General features: G+C 37.9%; 1 protein-coding gene across 2 annotated transcripts; it reads left to right on the top strand.

Moving 5' to 3' along the window:
- The first annotated feature begins 7135 nt into the window (after nucleotides 1-7135).
- Nucleotides 7136-22969, top strand: LOC148723032 (uncharacterized). Of its 2 annotated transcripts, XM_088734317.1 has the most exons (5): nucleotides 7136-7259; nucleotides 11170-11583; nucleotides 11980-12135; nucleotides 19649-21566; nucleotides 22189-22969. In XM_088734317.1, exons 4-5 carry the CDS (start codon nucleotides 21138-21140, stop codon nucleotides 22366-22368), a joined length of 609 nt encoding a protein of 202 aa, XP_088590443.1. In that variant the 5' UTR covers nucleotides 7136-7259; nucleotides 11170-11583; nucleotides 11980-12135; nucleotides 19649-21137; the 3' UTR covers nucleotides 22369-22969. The 2 variants fall into 2 exon arrangements, with proteins under 2 accessions (XP_088590443.1, XP_088590442.1); XM_088734316.1 differs by lacking the exon at nucleotides 22189-22969 and having other exon boundaries at nucleotides 19649-21039.
- Nucleotides 22970-24001: the final 1032 nt, after the last annotated feature.

The raw sequence follows: 24001 nt of genomic DNA, 5'->3' as shown, positions 1-24001 counted from the left end.
ACAAATAAAGAAATTAGAATTACACAATATGAATCTTAACAAAGAAGGAATGAAGAATACGCAATACAAAAGGTTCATTTTCTTCATTTCTTTTTTCCCCACACTCATTTTCCACTCTGACGCTTCTTGACTGTGAAATGCAACTGAACCTTTTTCAGATTTCTGAAGACGATGGTTCCCGAACATACACTTCCCTTGTGAAATCAACTTAAGAAGTCAAAGAAAACAGTGGCATTGATTATGTGAATCAAATACTTGTTCCTGAGTATGTTAAGTGCCACTCCCGGTAGGAGCGGTCCACTCGACTTGCCGTCCACAAAAAATTTTCCTTATTTTTTTTTACTATGAAAAGGGTTTAGGACACATGTTTAAAAAATAGTTTGCTTGTTTTCCAATTCTCCTTTTTTGTCTCGCCACAAGCGAAAATAGACTTTTGGCCAGACCAGAAGTGCAGACAATGATCGAAAGTGTAAATTTCACATCTTTTGTCGAGCGCGCTACGACTGTAATAGTGTAGTTCACGGAATTCTCTTTTGCTTCAAGTTGTAAGCTATATTCAGTCAGTTCACAGACAAAAATATGGGAGCTTCACTTGAAATCTTACTCGTACCAGCGTGATCAAAAGAGACCCTTCGCCTCGACCTTAATTTGCATGTCAAAAATTAGACAACTTAAAAGAAAGAATTCTTAAAATTCAGGCCTAAATCGGGCTAAAAAAGCATAACGGAGAATATATTATACACCAATGATGTCACCGATTGCTTCCAACCTGCGAGTATGTCTCTAGCTTTCATTCCCCATCATCTTAAAAACAACCCAAATCAATGTCTTTACTTAATCACGCCCGTTTCAAAGCTAATTGTCATAATTCTGAAAGATGACCAAGATATGTCTTTGACTGTTCAAACTCGGTCCTTTTCTCTTCTACGTAAAGTATTTTAGGTTTTCATAACGGTTGGATAGTAAATAAATCGCGAGTTGCTCTAAAACGTTGCATAAACATGATCAGTCATAACGCTTAAATAACTTACAAAGTAAACAATGGAGATCGGAAGGCGCTTCCTCGATAATTTTCCTTGAATCAGGTCAAGAGCCACGTACAGAGTGGAGAAGATCAATATTAAAGAATCCAATTTAGCATTCTGGTCATTGCAGACATACTGTGTAGCTTAAAAGGACACACAAACAAGTTAAAATACATGTACGTTAAGGTATTATTTACAAAACAACCTTTAATAAGAAATCTTGCAGTTTCTACCGAAGTTTAGCACACGGAATGCAGTCCACAGGCCCTCCTTCCTGAACATTTGCTGCTGTCAGTAGAGATCTTATGTTGTTACAGTCCACAACGTTCTTGAGGGACGAGCTCAATCTTTCCCTACCACCAAACCCGGCTTGGTATATTGCGTGATGTGATTATGGTAACTAGTCCATTTGTTCAATGACTTGCATTTGTTTGCGGGTATGTCAATTGTAACTAAAAAGTAGTTGATGTAACGAGTTAGAACCGAGAGTTATGAGTGGACTGAGGTAAAGAAATTGGGGATGGTATTTGAGCTGACATGGGTCAACATCCCTCTCCCCTTGTTCCATAATTTTGAAGGTGTGAAGGTTCTGGCAGGTCTCGATCCAACCCCCTCGTTATAACTAAGTCTGTCACTCACGTGTTTGTTTAGCGGAGAGGAGAGGGTTTTTAGTTATTGATATGTTTTGAGAAATTTATCACACAAAAATGTCTACGTGTTTCACGGAACGCAAAGATTGTAGTTCCTGCGGGTATTTAAGAGTTTCAGCCCCAATATCTCTCTTGGAATGCTAGGATCATAGGACGACGTATCAAGTCATTTAAAGTACCACCATCTAAAAACAAATCACCAGAAATGAATGTCAAACGAAGAGCCAGGTTCAAAGCTTCTTCTTGGGGCTTTCTGCTTTGAAAGGAAGAAAAGACACAGTCCTGTAAGATCCAGAGCAGAATGCAAACGACGACGACGACGGAAGTCTCATCGATGAAGAAAACGGTTACCTTGAAATATGAAGCAAGGAAAAAGGATGTAGCGGATGTTATTACCGAAATCGGACTTGCTTATCCAGTATTATCATGGGCACAATATTTGCGAACATGTTAAAAATGACACGTTAGAGAAGTGTAAAGTCGCCACAGGGATAAGGACAAATAAACCGTAGGTCCCCTCTCCTGCATCTATTAATTAGTTAATTTGGTTAGGCAAGCGACGTTAAAGAACCGACTCTCGAGATTCCTCTGATGTGGTCTGTCCTGTTTACTGGGAATTGGGGGAAGGGGGCATCTTCAAATAAGTTTCCTTCGATTGTTTGTAAACTGCTGATGCAGTCCGGCCAAAGTCCCCCGAAAAGTATTGTGATGCCCATTTGATCATATCCACATGTTATTTTGCGCAATATAAATATTAAGTTATTATTATTTTCTACAAGTTATCAATAGTAGGCGAGGATTATTAATAATTAGTGTTATGGAGAGCGCCCATATTTTTCTAGAGTGCGTTGCGTTACGTAATTATTAAAAATAGAACGAAGAAGTTTCTAGAACATTTAGTCATGATGACTAAGCGAGAACTTTAAGGAGAACCTTCTAGAACCGTGACTCAGCATATTTTTGTTATGATGTAATCATAGTGTAATGTTTCTAAAAATAGCAATATTACAGATCTCTAGAACATTCTAGAACTTTTCTGAAAGATATATAAGGAGTCACGCTAGCTTAAAGAGGAAGGCCTTTTAGTGAGCTATAACTGCTGTTGCGAAGAGCCCAGAGGAGCGAGAGCCGGACAGAGTTGTTTACTGGAATTGAAAGTCGTGTGGAAGGCTACGTGAGAGAAAGAATTACGGACGTCGACATTTCGTTAAAGATTTTCAAGAGAACTGTGAGTTGTGCGGTAGTACACTGAGATTTAAGTGATATTATTTGTAAAGGGCTCTAAGTTATAAGGATACTGATTGTATTAGTATTTATATCGCTCCGTAGCTAAGTGAAAAAGATAGTTATTGTACTGGTTGTCGATATCGCTTCGTAGTTATTACGTCAGTCAATAAAGTAGTTGAGTTGTACAAGTTATATCTTTCTGGCGGTTTGGAAAATACCGTAGCATTAGGGAGATTAAACGAAGAAAAGAAACATAGGCAATGAAGTACGTCAGAGTCAGGTGGAGCCTCGTCAAAGAACTTCCTCGATTAGTTCAAAGCGTGACACAGTAAATCAGAATCCCGCTGAGAAGTTAATAGTTGGTCATCGTACTGCAATTTAGCGAGATAAGATTATTTTTTAAGTTTGGAGAGTGGAGAAGTGGAGATCATTTTTTAATGATAAATTTGTCCTAACATTGCTATACAATGCACATGCGCGTGTCCCTTGTGCTGACGGCCACATCAAGTATAATGAGTACTAAAGTATACAGGCTGATAGTTTCGAAAGAAACTGTTTGGGGTTGCGTCGGTGGAGTAACGAGATAATTTGGATATATCAACAAAGTTAAAATGGTAAATTGGCCACCGTAACGATTACAAAAGCTGACGTTCCGAGCGTTAGCCCTTCGTCGGAGCGAATAGAGGAATTGTGGGTTGTGTGTGCTTTTAAAGGCAGAAAATGGAGCTACGTTATTGGTGGGAACATGGCAACGAGAAAAACACGAATAAATTAGTGGAATAAATAGCGTTCGTTGATCCCTGTGGGATTTAGACTGCCGGTTTGAAAGATGAGCCTTTGTTCAAGAGTTTCACGGCTTTCCATGCTACCCAATTGTAAGGAAAGACCGCAGATTGCCATATGTTGCTTAGAATGATTAGGTAAATTAAAATGTCTAGCGACTGGTTTCGATGTGTCCTTGTCATTCTTTTCCACGTCTCGAAGGCGTTCTCAGAATCGGTCACCTAGTCTTCTGCCTGTTTCGCCGATGTATATCTTTTTGCAATAAGTGCAAGTTATGCAATAGATTACATTGGCGGAGGTGCACGTGAAGTGATCGGTGATCTTAATGGATCGTTTAGGTCCCGATTTTTTATCAGTGTTGTGAATGAAAGGACACGTTTTGCATCAAGCACGAGCGCATTCAAAAGTGACTGGTTGGTCATTAGTCTGAAAATATTTTTGGTCAGAAATGAAATGCAAAAGTCTATATCTTCATTATCTCTTAGGGGACTCCCATACCTCACCGCATAAGAACGAGATGGTATCCCTGTAGTCCAAATTATCTCTTTGCTACGGTTAATCGCCAATTTATTTCATCTGTTAATGACCATCAAAGTGTAATAACCATTTAAAATTGACATAATGCTGAAAAAGAAGAGAAAAATGAAAGAAAAACTGAATACATTGTTACTTCATAGAGCAGCACTTGTTTACATAAGTGCACCATTTGTAGTTAAGCATAACGTATAGACATAATCGAGGCTTTCCCATATTACAAGATCTTGTGGGGCTACGGATAGATGTTAGTGTACTTTACTTGGAAAGTCTTCGATTATCACTTACCTGCTGTCAAATTACACCTATAAAGCTCAAATTTTAGAGCACAACTGTTGGAGCAGATTGTTGGGTTCAATCTTATGTGCTAAGCTACGAGTGAAGTATTGAAAGGAACTCTTTTTGTATCACCTATGTTGCCTTGAAACACCTGAAACAAAAATAATTCAAAGAATGAAACCTATTTTGAACTGTAAACTTACTCTTCACAAAGTATATGCAGTTACCGAGCCGCACCCTGCACCTAAATACTCATATACGTGTTCGCCAAATAAATATTATTCTCTCTTAAACAACACCGCCCTCTCCAACCCCCACCCCACCCCCACCCCCTTCTCCCCTCCACCCCCACCCCCTTCTCCCCTCCACCCCACGGCCCATTGAAAATAGCATGAATGAAATAACCAGGCGTGCACCAGACATATGTCCAGTTATAAGTGAATTATATATTCAACTAGTACCTTACGATTCCATTGCTCCATATGGTTGTTCCACTTGTTTCCATCATCACTGTAACTCACATAATAGCGATTAACAAAAGAGCCAGAAACGCCTTGAGTAGCAATCGCAGTGATATTTCTTGAATGCTGTAAACTGACTTGTGTCCATGGAGCTGTCATTTTTATCAGGAGCCTAAGGTTTGCTTTTGCTTAGCCGTGCATAACGAGGAAATGAATCAGAATTATGTGCTGATGACTCTATGATATCTTTGTTTGGAATAGTACCAATTAAAGGTGAAGAACAATTCATAAAAGCAGTAATGTAAATTACAGTCGCCCTGGCCTCTACAATAGATTGTGAAATTATTTGCACTCACGTACCAGGAGCTCACCCACATAAATAGACCTAAGCTAGTGGTTGAAAAGCAATTAATGCAAACCTAACGTAAGGAAAGCCATGAAATAGTCGGAGTGGATCCCCGCTTGAAAAATATATGGCCAGTGACAGTGCAAGTACGATCGCCTTCAGTCTATACACGATTTTTTTTTTTTTTTTTTTTTACGACGAAGACATGGTTTGATATTTATGTTCTTAGTCTTATTCGAGATTGGAAATTCAAAGTACGATTATGTAGTATTGGAAAAATGTGCTTACCATTGGCAACTCGCTTTTCAGTAATATTAATAACACTAAAAGTGATAGGATATATGGTGCATATAGCAGTCATCATGATACCTCGTAGATTCCAACTTGACGCTGGTATGGTCGACACTGTTCGCTGTTGTTGAAATCGAAATTTTAGAAGGTGTTTACGGAACAGAGCTGACACCAGGAAGTTTTTATTTTTATGTGACGACTTCCTACAATTATTTTTGTGAACCACGTGCTTCAGTTTGCTAAAACAGAAGCTGCAACACACACACACACACACACACACACGCACACACACACAACAACAACAAAAAAAAAACCGAAAAACCGGATTCATCCCGCTGGTTATGTCGTCATAGCAAGTTTCGATATCATCGCCATCGTCCAATGGAAAGTTTTCTCCGAACATAAGTCAGTCACCATAACTGTAACGTACGTCGCCACAATTTGATGGAATATTTCCCAAGCTGAAAAACTTCTTAATTTGGGCAAAGCAGTTCTGGAATCGAGTTGATTGCACGATTACAGAGATGCGTATCAAAATAGATTAGGCTATAATGTTAAAATTATTCAAGAATGTGCGACACTATGGTAAATCATGATTTAATACTCCCAAAACTTTATTTGGCAGTTTCCATTTTAATGATCATGTTTTTTTAACGTCCTCTCATGCTAAATAACCATAAGTTACCCAGCCTCTTTATAAACGAAAGTCCTTGTGGATTTATCTCCAGTTTCTCAACGAATTAACCTGACTTACACACGCACGATTAGATGAGGTGCTATTAACAGTAATATCAATCAAAGCGAATCCAGTAAATGACTTAGGGAACCAATAAACGGGTGAATAACGGCTGCGCTGTTTCATTTACGTTTCATATATAGTTTCTTTCTTCTTTATTACAGCCTTTTAAACGTATTCAAGAAGATCACGATGGTTTAAACGAACACAAAATTAAAAAGAAAGCTTCTTCCGGCCAAATTAGCCCATAGCGGCAAACATTTCTTACTTTGTATTTTTACTGTCTTATCCTTATCCAGTGGAGACCTTTTATTAAATTTTATGATATAAAATGCACATTTCGGGACACCATGAAGGCAAAATGTCAGTGTTTATGATCAGTGAAGTACTCCTATCCGGACTTTGAAACTATTCCAAGAGCATACGTTCATTACCATGACCTTTGATTCCTTGGCTTCATGCTAAAAATTTTCATTGGAAAAATGGAAAAAAAAAAAAAAAAAAAAAAAGAAAAGAAAAACGATGGGCACCTTAAAAGTAGAATAACTTTAACATGGTAACAACAGAAGCAGCCGATTAAAGCCGCTTTTTCGTTTCTTCTGTGTTTTCAATGTCGTTGTTTTTGTTTTGAAAAAATAAAGCGCATAATACCTAAAAATAAATCCAGGTAGTATTAGCACTTTGAAAAAAACAATACTAACAAAACAAAATAAACAAACAACCGAAAAATAAAAAAAGAAAAAGAAAAACGTCTGTCAGCTCTCTTCCTTAAACACCTTATAAAATTTCGATATCGATCTTACTGACCATTTTCGACCGCATCGGCAGTGAATTAGAATCTACGGGAGATTATGAAGTCCGCAGATTGCACTTTTTTGCTGTTTGCCTTTGGTGTTACTATTACCACTGGAGACCAAGTCACAAATGGTAGGCACATTTCTCCCTAAGTATTTTATCAAATTTTGAGTTTATCGTTGTTAAATATAAACTGAAGGCCAGCGAACATGTACAGTGTAAATAAATTTTTCTCGCGGGGATTCCGCTCCGACTGTTTCAGTGCTTTCCTTTATAAGGCTCGTACACATTTGGCGAGAAAAAAATGTCTCACATTCTCTCCACTCATGCATGTAAAGCCAGCGTAGAGCAAATCAGGCGATGATGTTAAAATTATTTAAGAGCGAGAGTTAATCATATGATCGAGTTCTTCAAAAATTTCATTAGGCATTTTTCCATATTTATGATCATGAAATGCAAACGCTCCATGATACCAAACAACCAACCCTCTTTGTAAATGAAATTTTTAATGGATTCTTTTCATTGAAGTTTGCAGCTAGTATTCTCGACGTATATAAACAGACTTAAAGTGCTCTATTTAGTAACATCAGTCAAAGAAAATTCAATAAGCAGCTGCGAGGGAAACAATAAGCGGGAGTGTAATTACAAAGCCTGTACTGTTTTATTTACGTTTGATATAGCTCCTTCCTTGGTTATTACAGCGTAAACTTATTTAAGATCACATCGATTTAAATGGATACGAAACTTAAAAAAAAAGAAGCTGCTTAGAGAACTTCTTTGATTATCATGACCTATCTATCGTCCCTGTATAGCGTTTTTTTATCGAAGGCCAATATCAATCACAGAGAGGGAACCAATAAACGGGTGAGGAACGCCTGCGCTGTTTCATTTACGCTTTCAATAGCTCCATTCTTCGATGTTACAGCTTAAACGTGTGTAAGATCACAATCACATTTATTTGACTTAACCGGATACGAAACTTGAAAATAGAGGCTTGGCCGGACTCACGAAAAGGAACAGGCGAAGTTGTGAAAAATTTAAAACGTATAAAGCCAAGCCTCTACGGTCATCGGCCCCCGTAACTTTGGCTTAGAAATACAGACGTTTAGTTATACTTATAAAACTCCCAGAAGAAGTCTACGACAGTTAGAAGAAACGCGTCGGAAAAAAAAAACAGTTTTACAACTACTGCTCGCAGAAGTGCTGCTCACTAGTCTATATTCAAAAAGTTATTTAAAAAATAATTTAAAAAATTGTCCACAAATGCTTATTTCCAGCGCGTACTCCCCCTTCTTGGAGTTTGTTAATATTGTTTTGCATTGACTGATAGGTTACACTTTTGTACAAGGCACATGCAGTTTTAGATTTTGCCCCTTGATTTACAGGTGGCTTGTTGTGTTCACAAATTAATAAGAATTATTGTGCTTTGAACCAATGTTAAGTTTTTTGTAGTTTTATTGCTGTTTTGCAAGAATGTGTGATATTTATAACGCAGAAAAAATTTTTCCTGTGTAATGTTAATTTTGGATAGTACATATACATTTGAGGAAGACTGAAACATTGCAAACAGATATTGCTTTTCATGGAATGGAAATCATCTTTAGCAGTAGATCAATACTATCAGTTAACAATCATATGTATTTATTTACTTATGTTGATTTATCAATAAAAATACCTGATCTTTCGCATGTAGCTCAAATTGGTTGGCCTGTTGTTTTTGTGAGCACTTATTATACACAACATACACTGCTCGGAATTAGAAAAACATCCAGGTTGTCCATACTGGCAAATACTGGACAACCCAGACTTCGGTTGTCCCGATAAGGACTTGGTTGTCCAGGGCCGTACAGATTTCAAAACAAAATACAACAACAACGACAACAACAATATATAGAAGCCCCTTTTAAAGATGAACTCAAAAGGATTTGATGTATACTGAGTGATTGATGTAAACTACGGAACGTGAATACGAACTAGTTTCCACACGCGGTAGAGTTCTATACCTTTGATTTACTAAAAAATCTTTTTGCGTAAACACACTTTTTAGTTCGCAGATCGGTTGAAACTTTAAAATATAAACCCACAAAAGTTGTCCCTCGTAACCGCCATGTTTTCCTTGAAGGATTGGAGGCCCGGGTACAAAGCTTTAGTGTTTTGTGTATCCCTACCGAGGGTACACATATCCCTAGTGATATGTGTGCGGGGATATACATATCACGGGGCAACACATATCACCTCGACACCGGGTTACCTAGCCTCTCCTCAACTGAAAATACTCGAGGATTTCTCTTAATTAAGATTCACTGTCAGTTTTCTCGACAAATGCAACCTGACTTCTACACGCGTTCTTGGATAAATTTCAATATAAACCGAAGCGAATTCAGTAAAAGGCCGAGAGAACCAATAAGCAGGCGAGCAACGCCTGTGCTATTACACTGATTACACTGACGTTTCATATCTAGTTTTACTCTTGGTTATTCAGACTAAGCGTAATCATAATCATTTTGATTTAAGTGGATACCAAACTTAAAAAAAAAATGAAGGTTAAAGTCAACAATGAGAGGCACACTCTCCCTTAAGTATCTAGTCTTACTTTGAATTGATCGTAATCTGCTGTAAAGCATAAACTGAAGACCATCAAACATGCACATTGTAAGTGTGTTTTTCTTGTGGGAATTCCGCCCTAACTGTTTCAATGCTTTCCTTTGAAAGTTGGTTAGGTTTGTGTACATTTCGTAAGGAAAAGCGAACAGGGCTAACAAATCGTTTGGGAAAAAGGTGTTATAAGAATACGAGTCTACAATTCAGCTATGAGGAACCTACAGAGAAAGATTTTACATTCTCGCTACTTATAAAATCAGCACGGGGTATATTAGGCGATAATATTAAATTATTTAAGAGCGTGAGACACTATGGTAAATCATATGATTGAGTTCTTCGAAAAAGTTAATTCTGCATTTTTCCATGTTTATAATTATGAAATGTAAATGCCTCATGATACCAAACAACCATAAATAACGGAGTTGCCCACCTTCTTTAAAATGTATTATTCTTACGTGAATCCGCTTCTTCTGTATCAATGCTTTATATATTTCGAGAGGTTTGGTGAAATTTTGTAAGAAACAGTGAAAAGGTTCGGTGGATAGACTGAGGAAATGTTTTGATTAAAGTTTATAACTACCAAATTAGATAATCTGAAATCAGCTATGTGAAACCTATAGGAAAATGCTTTGTTCTCTCTCTACTTTTAAAACAGGTCAGCGGCATGAAAAATTTCATTTCATGAGTGAATAGCTTTTAATGAGTTTATAGTTCACCCCATTCTTCCTTGTATGTTTGCTATTGTCTTGACAGAGGTATTTCTTTATTTTAGTTCGACTTACTCCGGCGTTTTGTTTTTGTTTGTTTCTTTTTTTTTTTTTAATGTACGTTGTAGAAGCTATTGAGTTCAAAGTCTGAAGTCATTCCTTTTATGAATATAAAAGTGTGCTTTAGAGTAAATAGTGACTAAAAATAGAGGAAGAATTGATCGACGATCAGGGTTAGCGAATCAGTTTATCCAAAAGTAAAGCCAATTTGATGTAAATAGAACTGTATGAGAGAGTAGAGATTCAAGGGAATTGAAAAAGGACTGGTCGAGAGTGCTTAGTGCTTGTCGCTAAACGTAGTGCGTTCCAAGGAGAGTTTGCCCCGCTATTACAACTCAACCCTATTATGCAGAAACTAAGTACAAGGTCATTGCTATCTCATTAACCGTTGGCGTAAAAGGGAAGGGAAAATAGATGCCACCGCTCAGGTAATGTTTGATTTACAAACTGATCCCATTCTGGTTATTCACAGTTTTATTCAAACAAAAGCTTTTGTAACATGGTGGGTTTAGAAGTTTTCGTGGCTTTCAGAGGATTTGTTCAAATTTATTTTTCTTTAGCTATATTTTATCGGTAAATGGCTTATGAATATAAAATTGAATATCAATAGAATGTTTTTGTTGCTGTTGTTGTTGTTTCTTTTTTTCATTCCTTAATCGTCCGGCTTCTCATAGGAGTGAAAATATGCTCCAGTTATTCCTTTGGCACGCATACCCAGTACCTGAATTGGAAGAAAGCAAAGAACAAGTGTGAGGAACAAGAAAATAGTTCCCTTGTCACCATGGAAACCGTCGAAGAATGGAACTTCGTCAAGAACTTAACCAAGAAAGATGGACAATCAAATAATCGTTGGTTTATTGGCTTGGAAAGAGTTAACAGATCTTATACTTGGCGCTGGTTGAGTGAGAAAAAAACGTGGACTAACGGGTCGTCTGATGGAAAGTGGCGTTGGAATGGAGATGAAGAACCCAACAATCATAAAACAGAACATTGCGGAGAGATGCTGAGCAATGGAAATTATAATAACATAAAGTGTGAAGCGAAAAAATATGATGAAAATCCAGGATATATATGTGAAAAGCAAGTCAGTAAGTTATAATCACGCAAATCTATGTTTATCAGAGAACAAATCGCAGAATGCGATGAAAAGGTCTTATTGCTGTAAATGGTTTGAACCCCGGGGTAACATGTGAAAGTGTAGTGTGATCGTTCTGATGTTAAATCCAATGACCAATAACATCACGACAAAACTGACCAATCATTTTACACGAACTGAAATAAGAACATTCTACTGACAACAACTATTCACTTGACTCTGATGATGACCTCCGCACAGGTTGTCGAAACGTCACTCACTACAACCGACAACAGTCCTTCTCAGGACTACATTCACCCGGACGATCACACTACACTTTCACACGAAAAGGTCTTAGTGGACTTTAATTGTATAGCAAACCTGAGTTAAACTCCCATTATTCCCCTAGATTGTTCCAAAGTTTCGAAAACAGAGGATATTTTCGAGTGGACGCCGGAACCCTCATCAACCAGCCAATCGTCAGCAATAAAGACAACGGCCACCTCACAAAGAACACAATTTACATCTGCTGAAAATGAAGATGGGAAAACGATGCCCTCAGAAGGTAGGATTTCATTTCTGAAAACTTGAATATGTGATATGTACCTAGTCTTCTGCACAAGTCATTTCGCATGTCGTACCACCCCCCCCCCCCCAGGGGGGGTGGTACGACATGCGACATGCTATTATAATTTCCATAAATTAAAACAGAAAAACAAACAAACAAATAATCGAACAAACAAACGTGACTGAATATTCGATCATACCACGAGGGGCATGGGAAGGGAAGCCTATGAGCTTTTGCATCAAAGCTTCCAGTCCTTCCAAGGTGTGTTTGGCAAAAGCTTTTTCCTTCTCCTATAAGGGTGTCATATTTATGACAATAGGTCTAGCTTTCATCATTCATATGTCGAGCTCCGATCCCACAGTCCTTCAGAAAGATCAAACTAAGTAGTTAGTTAAAGACGACTTTACTGGGGATGTTAAAATAAGATCAGTTGATGTCTTAACAAAAGTTTCAATTTTGAGAAACATGGATCTTGGCGAGCTATTAACATGCACACCACAGAGATAATTGCACACGTGAATACAAAGGTTCCGGTGACATATTCCACCGCAACAATGAGACGACTCCTCGCTCCTGGTGCGAAAGCAGAAAACTTTGTAAGCAGGCTGGATATGACCTTGTTTCTATTGAAAGTTAAGGGGAATGGTGATTTTTAAACCAAACTGTCCAGGCTTTGAAAAACAATGGAGTACTCCATTAGGCTGAATAAAGATAAATCATCCTGACAGTGGAGATCGGTAAGTGGTAATAGCGCAGTAAATGCGTCAAGAAAGGGAGCTTAGCCTTGGGAAGAAGGGGTATTTTACAACCAAACCTCGAAAAATTGCGCGAAAATGTACAAGATGCACAGAGGCCTTGCCGGTCTGTCTGATGATATAGGATGCGACGCAGAATTGAAACTAGCAGGTTTTATACGCGAGGGGTCTACTAAATGTACCGTTGGAAAATATTGGTTGAAAAATTCACAAAGCCTACAGTGGGACGATTATAAATACGCAGAGTATATGATACGCCAGGCGTTATCTAATTGTAGTACGGTTGTTAACTGTTCAAACCATTCCAATTTTTTTTCTAAATTAAAAAAGCGCTCTTTGATAATTTGAACATGTTATACCCTGAATGCACACACCTCTGCATTTTTATTCAGTTTTCCGCCACTTTTGACCCACTGAAGAATATCCAGTTACTGGAGATTGGTTCGCTATCAGTTAAACAAGACAGTCCCGAAAACAAGTAAAGTTTGTTACAACACCTTGACAAAAACCACATTATATGGAGAGTCCATTCGTACAGAGTTAGGGTATGCATCAAAATGAAGAAAGATTAAATCAAACAATTAGAATTTGATTTGTCGGTATTTTTCAAGCGTACAAGTGAGATGAATCAAGGAGTTTAACAGGTTGGTAGGTGGTTCTGATCTAAGGATTTCTTAAATATATTTTCTCATCTACTGCTTTGCGTCAGGGTCGACTCATGAGCCAAAAATACCGGTTAAAACTGGTTTCAAAGAATCCACAACGAGGGCGACGAAACCCTCTACCCAACCAAGTGCTGCAACAACTTCGAATTCTGCACTGCAAAACCGAATTACATCTAATCAACCAACAAAAGGCACGATATAACTATCTTAACGTGGTCTCTGCCTATATTATAAATGTCTACATGCGTCTGTATTAGCTGCATTGGACAATTGATATATTGATCGATTGATCAATTTTTTGATTGACTTGTTCACTTAACGATTCATTCATTCATTCCTCCATTTGTCAAAAAAATGAATAAGTCTAATTAACATGAAACTCCATTTGAAAGCAATTAGGTTTCGATTCATTTTTATTTTGGTGGCGTACAAGAAGTAGATGGGTGATTCTGAAAGTAAAGATCTCTGCAAATTATTTTCTTTATCATATATATAAGGAGCAAAATTACTGAATTGTGATTGGTCAAGACAGAGGGAATTTTTTCTTAATCTTTGTAATTGCCCCAGGTAAAATTACTTGAGAATGATTGGCTGCAAATCGCTTAGCAACGCCTGCCAAGGTAAAGAAATTTCTGTTTTTTTTTTGGTAACAATGGCGTCCCGTTTTGCGTGAGATCAGTAAGAAAACATTTTGCGCCTTATATCATAAACAAGTAATCACATGGTTCCTCGTAAAATTAAGTATTAATATCACTTGTGTTTTCGGAAGTTGCAGAAATTGCCCTCGTCCCCGCACGACTCGGGCAATTTCAGCAACTTCCGAAAACACGCATGATATTAATCCTTAATTTTACTCGGACCCATGCGATTACTTATACTTATTGCTTTGCGTCAGGGTCGACTCGTCGCCCACAAAAAACGATTACAACTCGTTTTAAAGAATCAAAAACGAGGGCGACAAAACCCTCCACCCACCCAAGAGGTGCAACAATTTCAGCACTACAAAACCGACCTACATCAAATTAACCAACACAAGGTACAATGTGACTATCTTAACGTCATCTATGTCTACATGATAAATGTCTACATGCCTATTTATTAGCTGTATTGAACGATCGATTGGTTGACTCACAATTTTTTTGACTGACTTGTTCACTTATCACTTCATTCATTCATTCATTCCTTTATTTATCAGAAAAAATGAATAATTCTCACTATCATTATGGTCATGAGTCTCCATTTGAAACAATTATATGGTTTCTTGCATTGTTTTCTTTACGTAGCACCAAAGCAATGTTATCATGAAAGAAAACCTCGTACTTCCCAAAAACTTAGTTATAAATCAGTAACTTCTCTTTAGAGAGACGTTATGGGGTGTGCCTTACGCTCAATCTAATACCCTCTTCCATGAGTTGACCAGGGAAACAGAGGGGGTCGATTTTCGCTAGCTATTGAATGAAAAAGCTTAATATCTTGACAAAAATGTCTCGGGCAGGGAGGTGTAGAAGTGTAACACACGAGTTTATAGAAAATTTGAAGTTATGATATTTCAAAGATCTGTCAAAAGAGATAATAAACTGTTTCTAATCTTTTGTTGATCACAGTTCGTGAAAACTGACATTCGATTTCTCGACATTTCTTATTTTTCATTTTAGTGTCCACAAGATCGTTTTTTAAGAGGGTGTCTCTGTAAAAGCGGCCCGGCCGATTTTGCTTGAGAAACAGATTTCCCTCATTTCTTGTGTGTTGTAAGACATTCATGTGCCTATACTAAAACCACAATCCGTTTGATCGGATCTCTTTATTTTTCAGAGTTTTACGGAAATGAAATTTCACTCGAGCGAAGGCCTTTCGTGACACTTTTCAAGACTTTAATTTGAGACAACTTTGGAGAACAATTTAAAAAAAACTGCAGAACTTAGCAAAAAACAAATACCACAGCCGCGTATATTAACTCTAACTTATCCATCGAGGTGAATTTCGTGAACATCACATATTAATCAAGGAAACGGGAAGACTTGAATGACACCTTATCGGTTCGCTTAAGTCACACACGCGAAAACCAATGAAATTTAAGGTAAATTTTTGAAATAGTGAGGCGTTCATAACTGATCCAACTAACATAGCTAGGAAGTAGACGTCATAAAGAAAGGTAAATACAGAAAAAAAAAAATTACGGCCCGACCTTTGCGAATAGTTTATAACTCTGCGAACTTACCTGATTTTCGGAAATCTCCAAGTTTGGCCGCCATTTCGAGGGACTTGTCGACATGAAGCGTAGCAGATAGAAACCGAGCAGGTAGATCTAAAACCGTCACAAATACATACGGAAGCAATTTGAATGAACTTCTCTTTCAATTGAAGCGGTAAAATCTTCAATTGTTTGTTGAACTTACCATTCCTACATACCCATGCGACCATTTCTTCCAACAATTCAAACACTACAATTAGTGTTCGAATTCCCCTCGTCGATTCCACCATAATAAATGACCTGTGTCACCCAAGCTTCGACTCGAATGTCAAGTACGAATCACATAACACAACTTCTTCATCTTCGAGGAAATATCACACTGGTTTTTTGATTTTCTGATCGACAAGGACGGCGATCACGAAGCGATTGCCATGTTTACCTCATAAACGAACCGCTAACCAGCCACTAAGTCAAAACAGTACGACGCAGTGGCGAAGGGGAGGGTGTGGGGTGGGTGCGGGCAGGTTATCAGAAGATTTTTGCTCAACTCCGAGAACGTGGAGCGGCAAAGACGCGACACGCCTCTCCCGGCTTCTCCATTCTCATTGGATTCGCGTGACCTCACTATATTTAAGAAAAAATAAGAAACTGCTCGCAGTCTGTATTCTGTTTAATCATTTAATAGGAGTAACGTCAGTCTCTTCAATTGAGTGAAAAAGTCCCAAACCCATTCTTTACCTTACGAGCGTAACCACAGACCACTTATGAATTGCCTGATTGGAGCGGAAATTGAAATCGTATCGAATATACAGAATTAAAGTGAGTTCCTTGAGATCACCCGAGCTCGTATCGCGTTGGAAACAATTGCAAGTACAGGAAGAAGTCTTAAAATCTGCTAGATAAATTTTTCTCATGCTTTCTGAGACGTTAAATAATTTCGGGAGCTTTCCTACAAAGAAATAAAAATGGTAGGTCACCGACTTAGTTTTTCAGATAATTTACAATAACTGAAAATTTGAGTGTCTGTTTGTAGAATTTGCGTCTTGCCATGGTAGCCCTTATGACATCACAAGTACTCTTAAAGTATTGCCCAGCAATATAGTTGTAAAGATATTTATATTTTGCCCACACTATTAAAGCTCTTTTCTTGTAACCTTTTGTCATTTTACAAACACTACGGCAACGGAAAACCTTTCCGAACCTCCTTAAACACCGCTGTGGTCCAACCACACCTGTATTGTTTTTAACAGAGAACGATTGCGTCCCATTTATTTGCCCAGTTGTGGTTTTGACGACATTCAAGCCACACCTCGTAAACTTCGGGATCCGTCGTGGACCCCAGGTCAGTGGTCAGTGGAGAAGGTTTGCTCCAAATCTCAGCACGAACACTTCGAAATGTTCAACGAAACCAAGGAGAAAATATCCCAAGGAAAACTCCAGCCACTGAAGGTCCCGTTAACCAAACGTCGGAAAGTTGCGAGTCTAATAAGAAAAAAAACTGTCTCAAAACAGCCGAGATGTCTTGTCGGTTGGCATGAGGGGTAATTGCTCCAAATGATCCGGACAAGCTCTACGAGGCCCTGGTAACGGCAACAGAGCAGCGGAGTTCACACAACATACTTACATTAACAGCTGCATACAAAGAATGCACCGACAAAGAATCTAAAAATTCAAATTCTCAGCCTGTATGTTCTGAGCCTGAAGAGTTAAGGAAACTTCAAGAGCCGGCTTTCAAGAAGCTAAGTGATCGGCAAATAAAGAAAACGAGACATCACTATTTTACTGTTTCCATGCTTAAGGAAATCTATAACTTCTAAAAGCTCTCATTTAAATCTAGAGATTCCAAAGCTGTTATAATGTCAAAAATTAAGGAAATGACCCATGAATGCCTGTGTTCAGTGGAAGGATAGTTACACCATCAAGCAGTGATTTAATGGACCTTGTTGTTGCCTATCTTTATATACTTATAAAGTATTGTAAAGGGTAACTGAAATGAAAAAGAAAAGGTGTCCTGCATAGCAGTCTTTCAATTTTTTTTAGCCAACAGGGAGTCGTGCAGAGACATGGGGCGAAAAGAACCAAAAATTAGACGAAGGGGGGGGGGGGGGGCTTATTTAGCCGTATGAAAAAAAATGTGTACAGTAAATTTGAAAAGGAAAAGAATAAAGTTTACTGATAAAAGCTCAGATCGAATAAAGGTATGAGGTGAAACTAACATGGTTCACTTAACATTTGTATGTCAAGCTTATAAGTAGAAAACACTAAAAAATGTACATTGCTAGTTTTATCAACACTAGACGTAAATGACATTGGTTACTTTTACGGAAAATGATATTTTAGAGTCAGCTTTGTATAAAGCAATGATTTTGCATAGATTCTTGGGAACAGCAAAAATGACTTAGAGCACAAATTCTGAGTACAGTGTTCATTCCGTGCAATGGGGCATACGGAAAGGTTCTGGTAAAAAAGACACATTATTTTATACAACAGAAGACAAGCAAAAGTAATATGGGTACTCCGGTTAAAAATACATTGATAACTCTATTAATCAATACCAGTTCTAATTTAAAGGAAAAAGTTGTGAGAACAAAATAAAAGTACTCTGTACTACGAAGCATGCCTTCACTGTTTAGACTGAGGGCGCGATCTATTCAACCAGAATTTCCGAAAAAATCTGGTCTAAAACTGAATGGATCGGTTCGGTCCAAATGGAAACGTTTCGAAAAAACTGGCCCACCTCTCAAGGTGGACCACTTTTCTTGGTTGGTCCGGTCCGCGTAACCCCGGAAATCTTGGTTGAATGGATCGCGCCCTGAGAGTCCTAAAGTTTTTTTAAGCATGTATTCGAATAACTTATGCCTATAAGCCCCCACCCACCCCACCCCGCGCCGTTCTGTCTTCACTCAGCGGCTGGTCAGCGGTTCGTTTATGAGGTAAACATGGCGATCACTTCCTAAACACTGTTCTTGTCGATCAAAAAATCAAAATACCAGCGTGATATTGCCTCGACGAAGAACCAGCTGTGTTATTTGATTCGTACTTCACATTCGAGTCGAAGCTTGGGTGGCACAGGTTATTTCTTAGGGTGGACTGACGAAAGGAATTTGAACACTAGTTGTAGTGTTTGAATTGTTGGAAGAAATGGTCGCACGAGGACGTAAGAATGGTAAGTTTAACAAATAATTTCAGATTTTGCTACTTGAATTGAGAGTACAGTTCATTTGAATCTACCTGCTCGATTTATGTCTGCAACGCTTCATGTTGACAAGGCCCTCAAAATGGCGGCCCAACTTGGAGATTGCTGAGAATTAGGTAAGTTCTCGGCGTTATAAACTATTCGCAAAGGTCGGGCCGCAAAGTTTTTTTCTGTATTTACCTCTTCTATGGCGTCTTCTTCCTAGCTATGTTAGTTAGATCAGTTAAGAACGCCTCACTTTTATCAAAAATTTACTTTGAATTTGATCGGTTTTCGCGTGTGTGACTCAAGCGGATCGATAAGGTGTCATTCAAGTCTTCTTGTTTCCTTGATTGAAATATGATGTTCACGAAAGTCGCCTCGATGGATAAGATAAAGTTAACATACTTGGCTGGGGTATTTAGTTTTTTCTGAATTCCGTAGCTTTTTTTTTTTGGTCTCAAATGAAAGTCTTAAAAAGTGTGACGTCAAGCCTTCACTCGAGTGAAATTTCATTTCCGTAAAACTCTGAAAAATAAAGATATCCGATCAAACGGATTGTGGTTTTAGTATAGGCACATGAATGTCTTAAAACACACAAGAAATGAGGGAAATCTGTTTCTCAAGCAAAATCGACCGGAGCGACCGACCACTCCCTTAAGTTCAATCAGCCTTCGCCTCATAGAAAACCAATGAAATAACTATTTTCTTTTTTCTTCTACAGGAGTTACGTTTGAGAATACCGTTCGTAAATCTTCATGGTACAATTTTTCATTCGGAAAAATGAAATTGATCTTGATCGTTATAGTGCTATTGGCTGTTTTTATCTTAGCGATTGCAGCCGTATTCGGGATATTGTTTTGTCGACGACACCAGGGTCATAAAAACCAAGGCAAGTCATTTGCGGTTTGCATCATTTGCATCTTTAGTTTTTGTTTGTTTGTTTGTTGTTCGTTTGTTGTTTTGTTTTCTTTTTCTTTTTCTCTAGTTTTCTTTTCGCTTTTGCCTCTTTTTGAATGATTGTATAACCTTCATCATCTCCCTTTTCAATATAAGTATAATTGAATATTCATATGAATATTTTTTGATGCTATTGGCTTATTTCGTAGTACTAGAATGTAGAAGAGTTTCCTAACGTTTCTCAAATTGTCGATTCGCTGTGTTCATGTGTCGGAGATAACTGATCGAGCTTCTATAATATCTGTAGTCTTTTAATCAGTTTCAGCGAGTATGGTAAACACGTGAATAAAAACCTAAGATATTTGGCTAAAACCTTTTTGAGAAATTAGAAAATGTATCTAAGCTAAGGGGGAGCCAATCAGCCTACTCCCAATTTTACCTTTGAAGATCCTGTCCCTTTATATCTTGGAAGGGAAGGGGGCTTTAGATCGGAGGGCTGGCTTGCTATTAACATGCATTTTCTTCCTTTTCTCTTTTTTATTTCTGGCGGCAACGACGATAATGATGTGTTTTATCACGACAAACGGCAAGTGGTATACAGTAGAATACTTTAATCTTTAGTCTCAGATAATTGTTTTTGATGGACTCATCAGATCTTATTTATCCAGATTTTGAATATGGAAAGACAAGGGGTCTGTAAATTATCCACAAAACAACTTTCCGTGAGAAACATGTAGAATGATGGCAAAACATCTCTCATTTGGCACTGGATTGAATGACACAAACAAAATATTAGTCCGATCTACATAGTGGTAATGGTACTTATACAATGATAATTGTGATATTTTTTTCCTTTCCAAACCTCATTTTCTATCCAGCCATCATCACCTTTTTTCAATGGAAATTTGACTGTTATCGGATTTGTTACACCTTATTTGCTTCAAAGTGCTTTTTTTCCTGAAAATATCGGTTTAAGTACAGAGTAGGACGCTACACGAAAGTAACAGAGCAAGAATTTAAGCTCTATGAATATATTCTTCTATATCACAACCCTACTGAAACCGTCGTCCCGCTTTATGTGAGATATTATCATTTTGCCTTACAGATCACCTTCAGATCACCTTCACGATCGGGTTACTTGCACCTACGAGGTGCCTCCGAGTTCCGAACTGCAATCTATTGATCCTGTGGATGTCCAACAAACGCAGAGCTCCACCGAGCTTACTGTACACTTAACCCTTTCACAAACGGAATCTGGGCTGGCCACCTACGAGACAGGGAGCGACTGCAAAAAAGAGAGCGAGCATAATGACATGGATGAGACTAATAGAAAGTCAAGGTCAGAAAGCGAAGGATGCTCAGAAATTCAGGAACGAGAACGAAAAAAAGTGATGATGGTTGGTAGTAAGCAAGAAATAGAGCAGCCACCCACTTTGTGCGCCGAAAAAGAAGAAAAAAAGGATAGTATTTACGCTGTTGTTCATAAAGAAAGAAAAAGCAAGGTCAATTCTGAAGCAAATGCTCTCAAAACATCTCTAGGCCGCCCTCAGGAAGGAGCAAGTGGGTTACCTGTGAACAAGGCGTCACATGTCGATTTTACTGGTCGTTCGTCAGATCAAACTGACTTAGGGCTCGACAACATCGCAAAAGCTGCAGAGAGCGAGATACTTCAAGCTGCCGGGAAGAATGAATACTTGTACGCAGCTGTTGACATGACAACGAAGAAGAAGAAGCCGCCACAGGTATTGCATCTAACAGATTATGATAAAAGTTTTTTTTTATGTCGTTTTTTTTGTTTTGTTTTATTTTGTTTCTAAGACCTGTTTCGTCTCCATCACTGTTTAATTTAAGGGAAAAAAATCCTCATACATTCACTTCTTCGATTAAAAAATTTTTAATGATAGTCGAGCGTGCAGCTGCAAAACGGCAGCTGAACTTGTTTTTAAAAGTATCTAGAGGGTACTATGAAAACTGCATATTGTATATCAAAACTAACAGACAGACGAGCAAAAACAAAAACAAACAAACAAACCAAAAACAAATCATAGCTAATAGAAAATAAAAGCTTGGACAAAAACCAAATAGGGCAACATTAATTCTGCTGGGTTATCATATTCGTTTGTAAACTTTAGTGGTCGTCACTCTTTCTTCTTCGTTTTAGTGTTCTCCTTCTTCCTCTTATCATTATTACTATTATCATTATTATTATTATTATTATTATTATTATTACTATTATTATTATTATCATTCAATTCTTTTCTTTTTGTTCATTAGCTACTATGTTCCTAACATTATTCAGTGTCGCTGCTTTTACTTCTTCTCCATACGGTATAATTATATTTCTTCGTTTAATGTTTGATCTAGATGCCCCCTCCCTACCGTGGACTTGTGTATGCAGATCTGTCTCATACCCGAGAAAATAGTGCAAAGCTTGTTCAAGAGCAGTCCCAAACAGTGTACGCCAAAATTGATCACGTCAAGACAGCGAGTGTGAAGATATCGCCGCAGAATCTGAAGGAAACAAAGGAAGGGGAGCATAAGTGAGTTCTGCCCGTTTACAATCCTAGAAATGATTTAGCGACAAAACACATAAAAACTAAGTAAAAACTCTAAGAAAATGATTAGAATTCGCAGAAACTTTTATCGAAACAGTTGTCAGTAAACATTTGTCTTGTCTTTGCTAACTTGATAGAAGTAACTTCAATAGATTGTAGCATGAAGATTGTATCAACATTAACTGTTGTGTACCAGAATACTTAGCATGTTTCACCTAAGTTACATGGAAAACCGAAAAAAATCAATAAATACTTACAAGCGATAAGTTTGTACGGCCGATGAGTTCAAAAACGGGGCTCTGTGCATGGGCGCACTGAAGGAAAACATTTCAAAAGGTTAACGAACTTTGTACGTGGTGTGTACGCAAGGAGAAACTTTTACTTTATAAATTCAATCTCTTGGTAAAGTATACAATTTGAAAATGTCCTTACTTTTCTACAAATAAATCATCATTCCCGAGGTCTTATGACATTAAATTAAACTGCAGCGTGAAATTGCAAAACCCGTTTTAGCGTTTATATCTTTGGTATGGTCTACCATAGAAACAAAAAAAAAACAACAACAACAACCAATGGATAAATAAATAATTTGATTTAATAAATGTGAAATATTTCAAAGCCTGATTAGAATTTTATTCGATATGTTGATCCTCCTAACCAAAGCTATCTGAGCTTTGAAACTCAACCAATCACCTTTCCTCCAACTGAATTTTTGTGCAGAGAACATCAGAATCATTGCCTTGGTTAACACAGAGGTAAATAATTATTGTCTGGCTTGCGTGAGGAGATTCATTATTAATGAAGGAAAACACTAGACTTTTCGAAAACAACGAGTTTTGCGCTTTTTAAAACCATGGCTTCCTGGGTCATGTAGTTGTTTGAAACTAACCCAAGACAATTTGGTTTTGACAGCCTGAAAGCAGGACAACCAGTCAATTCAAGGTTCACAAATGCGCAAACGTTTGAAATCTGTGTTCACTCGGCTGCGCTTCGTGAGCCACTTTGATTTTTATTTTACCAAAATTTGTCGTCACCCACGATTTAAGCTTAAACATAGGTACAACAACACGGAGTTGACTTGTTAAGTATATATTTACAACTAAAAAACCTCCCTTAGCATCGATTGCAGACTTTCTCACGAACCTTATGACCGAGAAACGATGTGCGGGATCGTCTATCTGTTTTCTCCAAATGACCGCGTTTTCCACAAGTTATAGTCAGCAGTCGGCAAGAATTATAAATGGAAGAAAAGAAACATACCTGTAGGAAATGAAGTACGTCAGGCTTAAGTGGAGCCGCTTCAAAGCACTACCTCGGTCAGTTCAAAGCATGTCACAGCAAAACAGACATCCCGCTGAGTAGTAAGAAGCGGGTCGTCGCAACGGATTATTGGACTAAATAGTTTAGTGACAAAAGATTATACTTCAAGTTTGGAGAGCGGGAAATTCGAGATCGTGTTCATTCAACAAAATCTCTCGGGTATTTAATATGAATCAGAATTCGCAGTCTTGGGCGAGGATTTGAAGCTCAGTAGTGAATTGCTCTACGGATTCATCAGGTGATTGGATCTTCAGATGAAATTTGTGTCGTGCGAAGACAGGATTAGACTTTGGATTCACATG

This window comes from Stylophora pistillata, chromosome 9 (assembly GCF_964205215.1).
Source record: "Stylophora pistillata chromosome 9, jaStyPist1.2, whole genome shotgun sequence".
Classification (NCBI taxonomy): domain Eukaryota; kingdom Metazoa; phylum Cnidaria; class Anthozoa; order Scleractinia; family Pocilloporidae; genus Stylophora; species Stylophora pistillata.
Note: the sequence above shows the minus strand (reverse complement) of the source record. Positions and strands in the feature narration are given on the sequence as shown.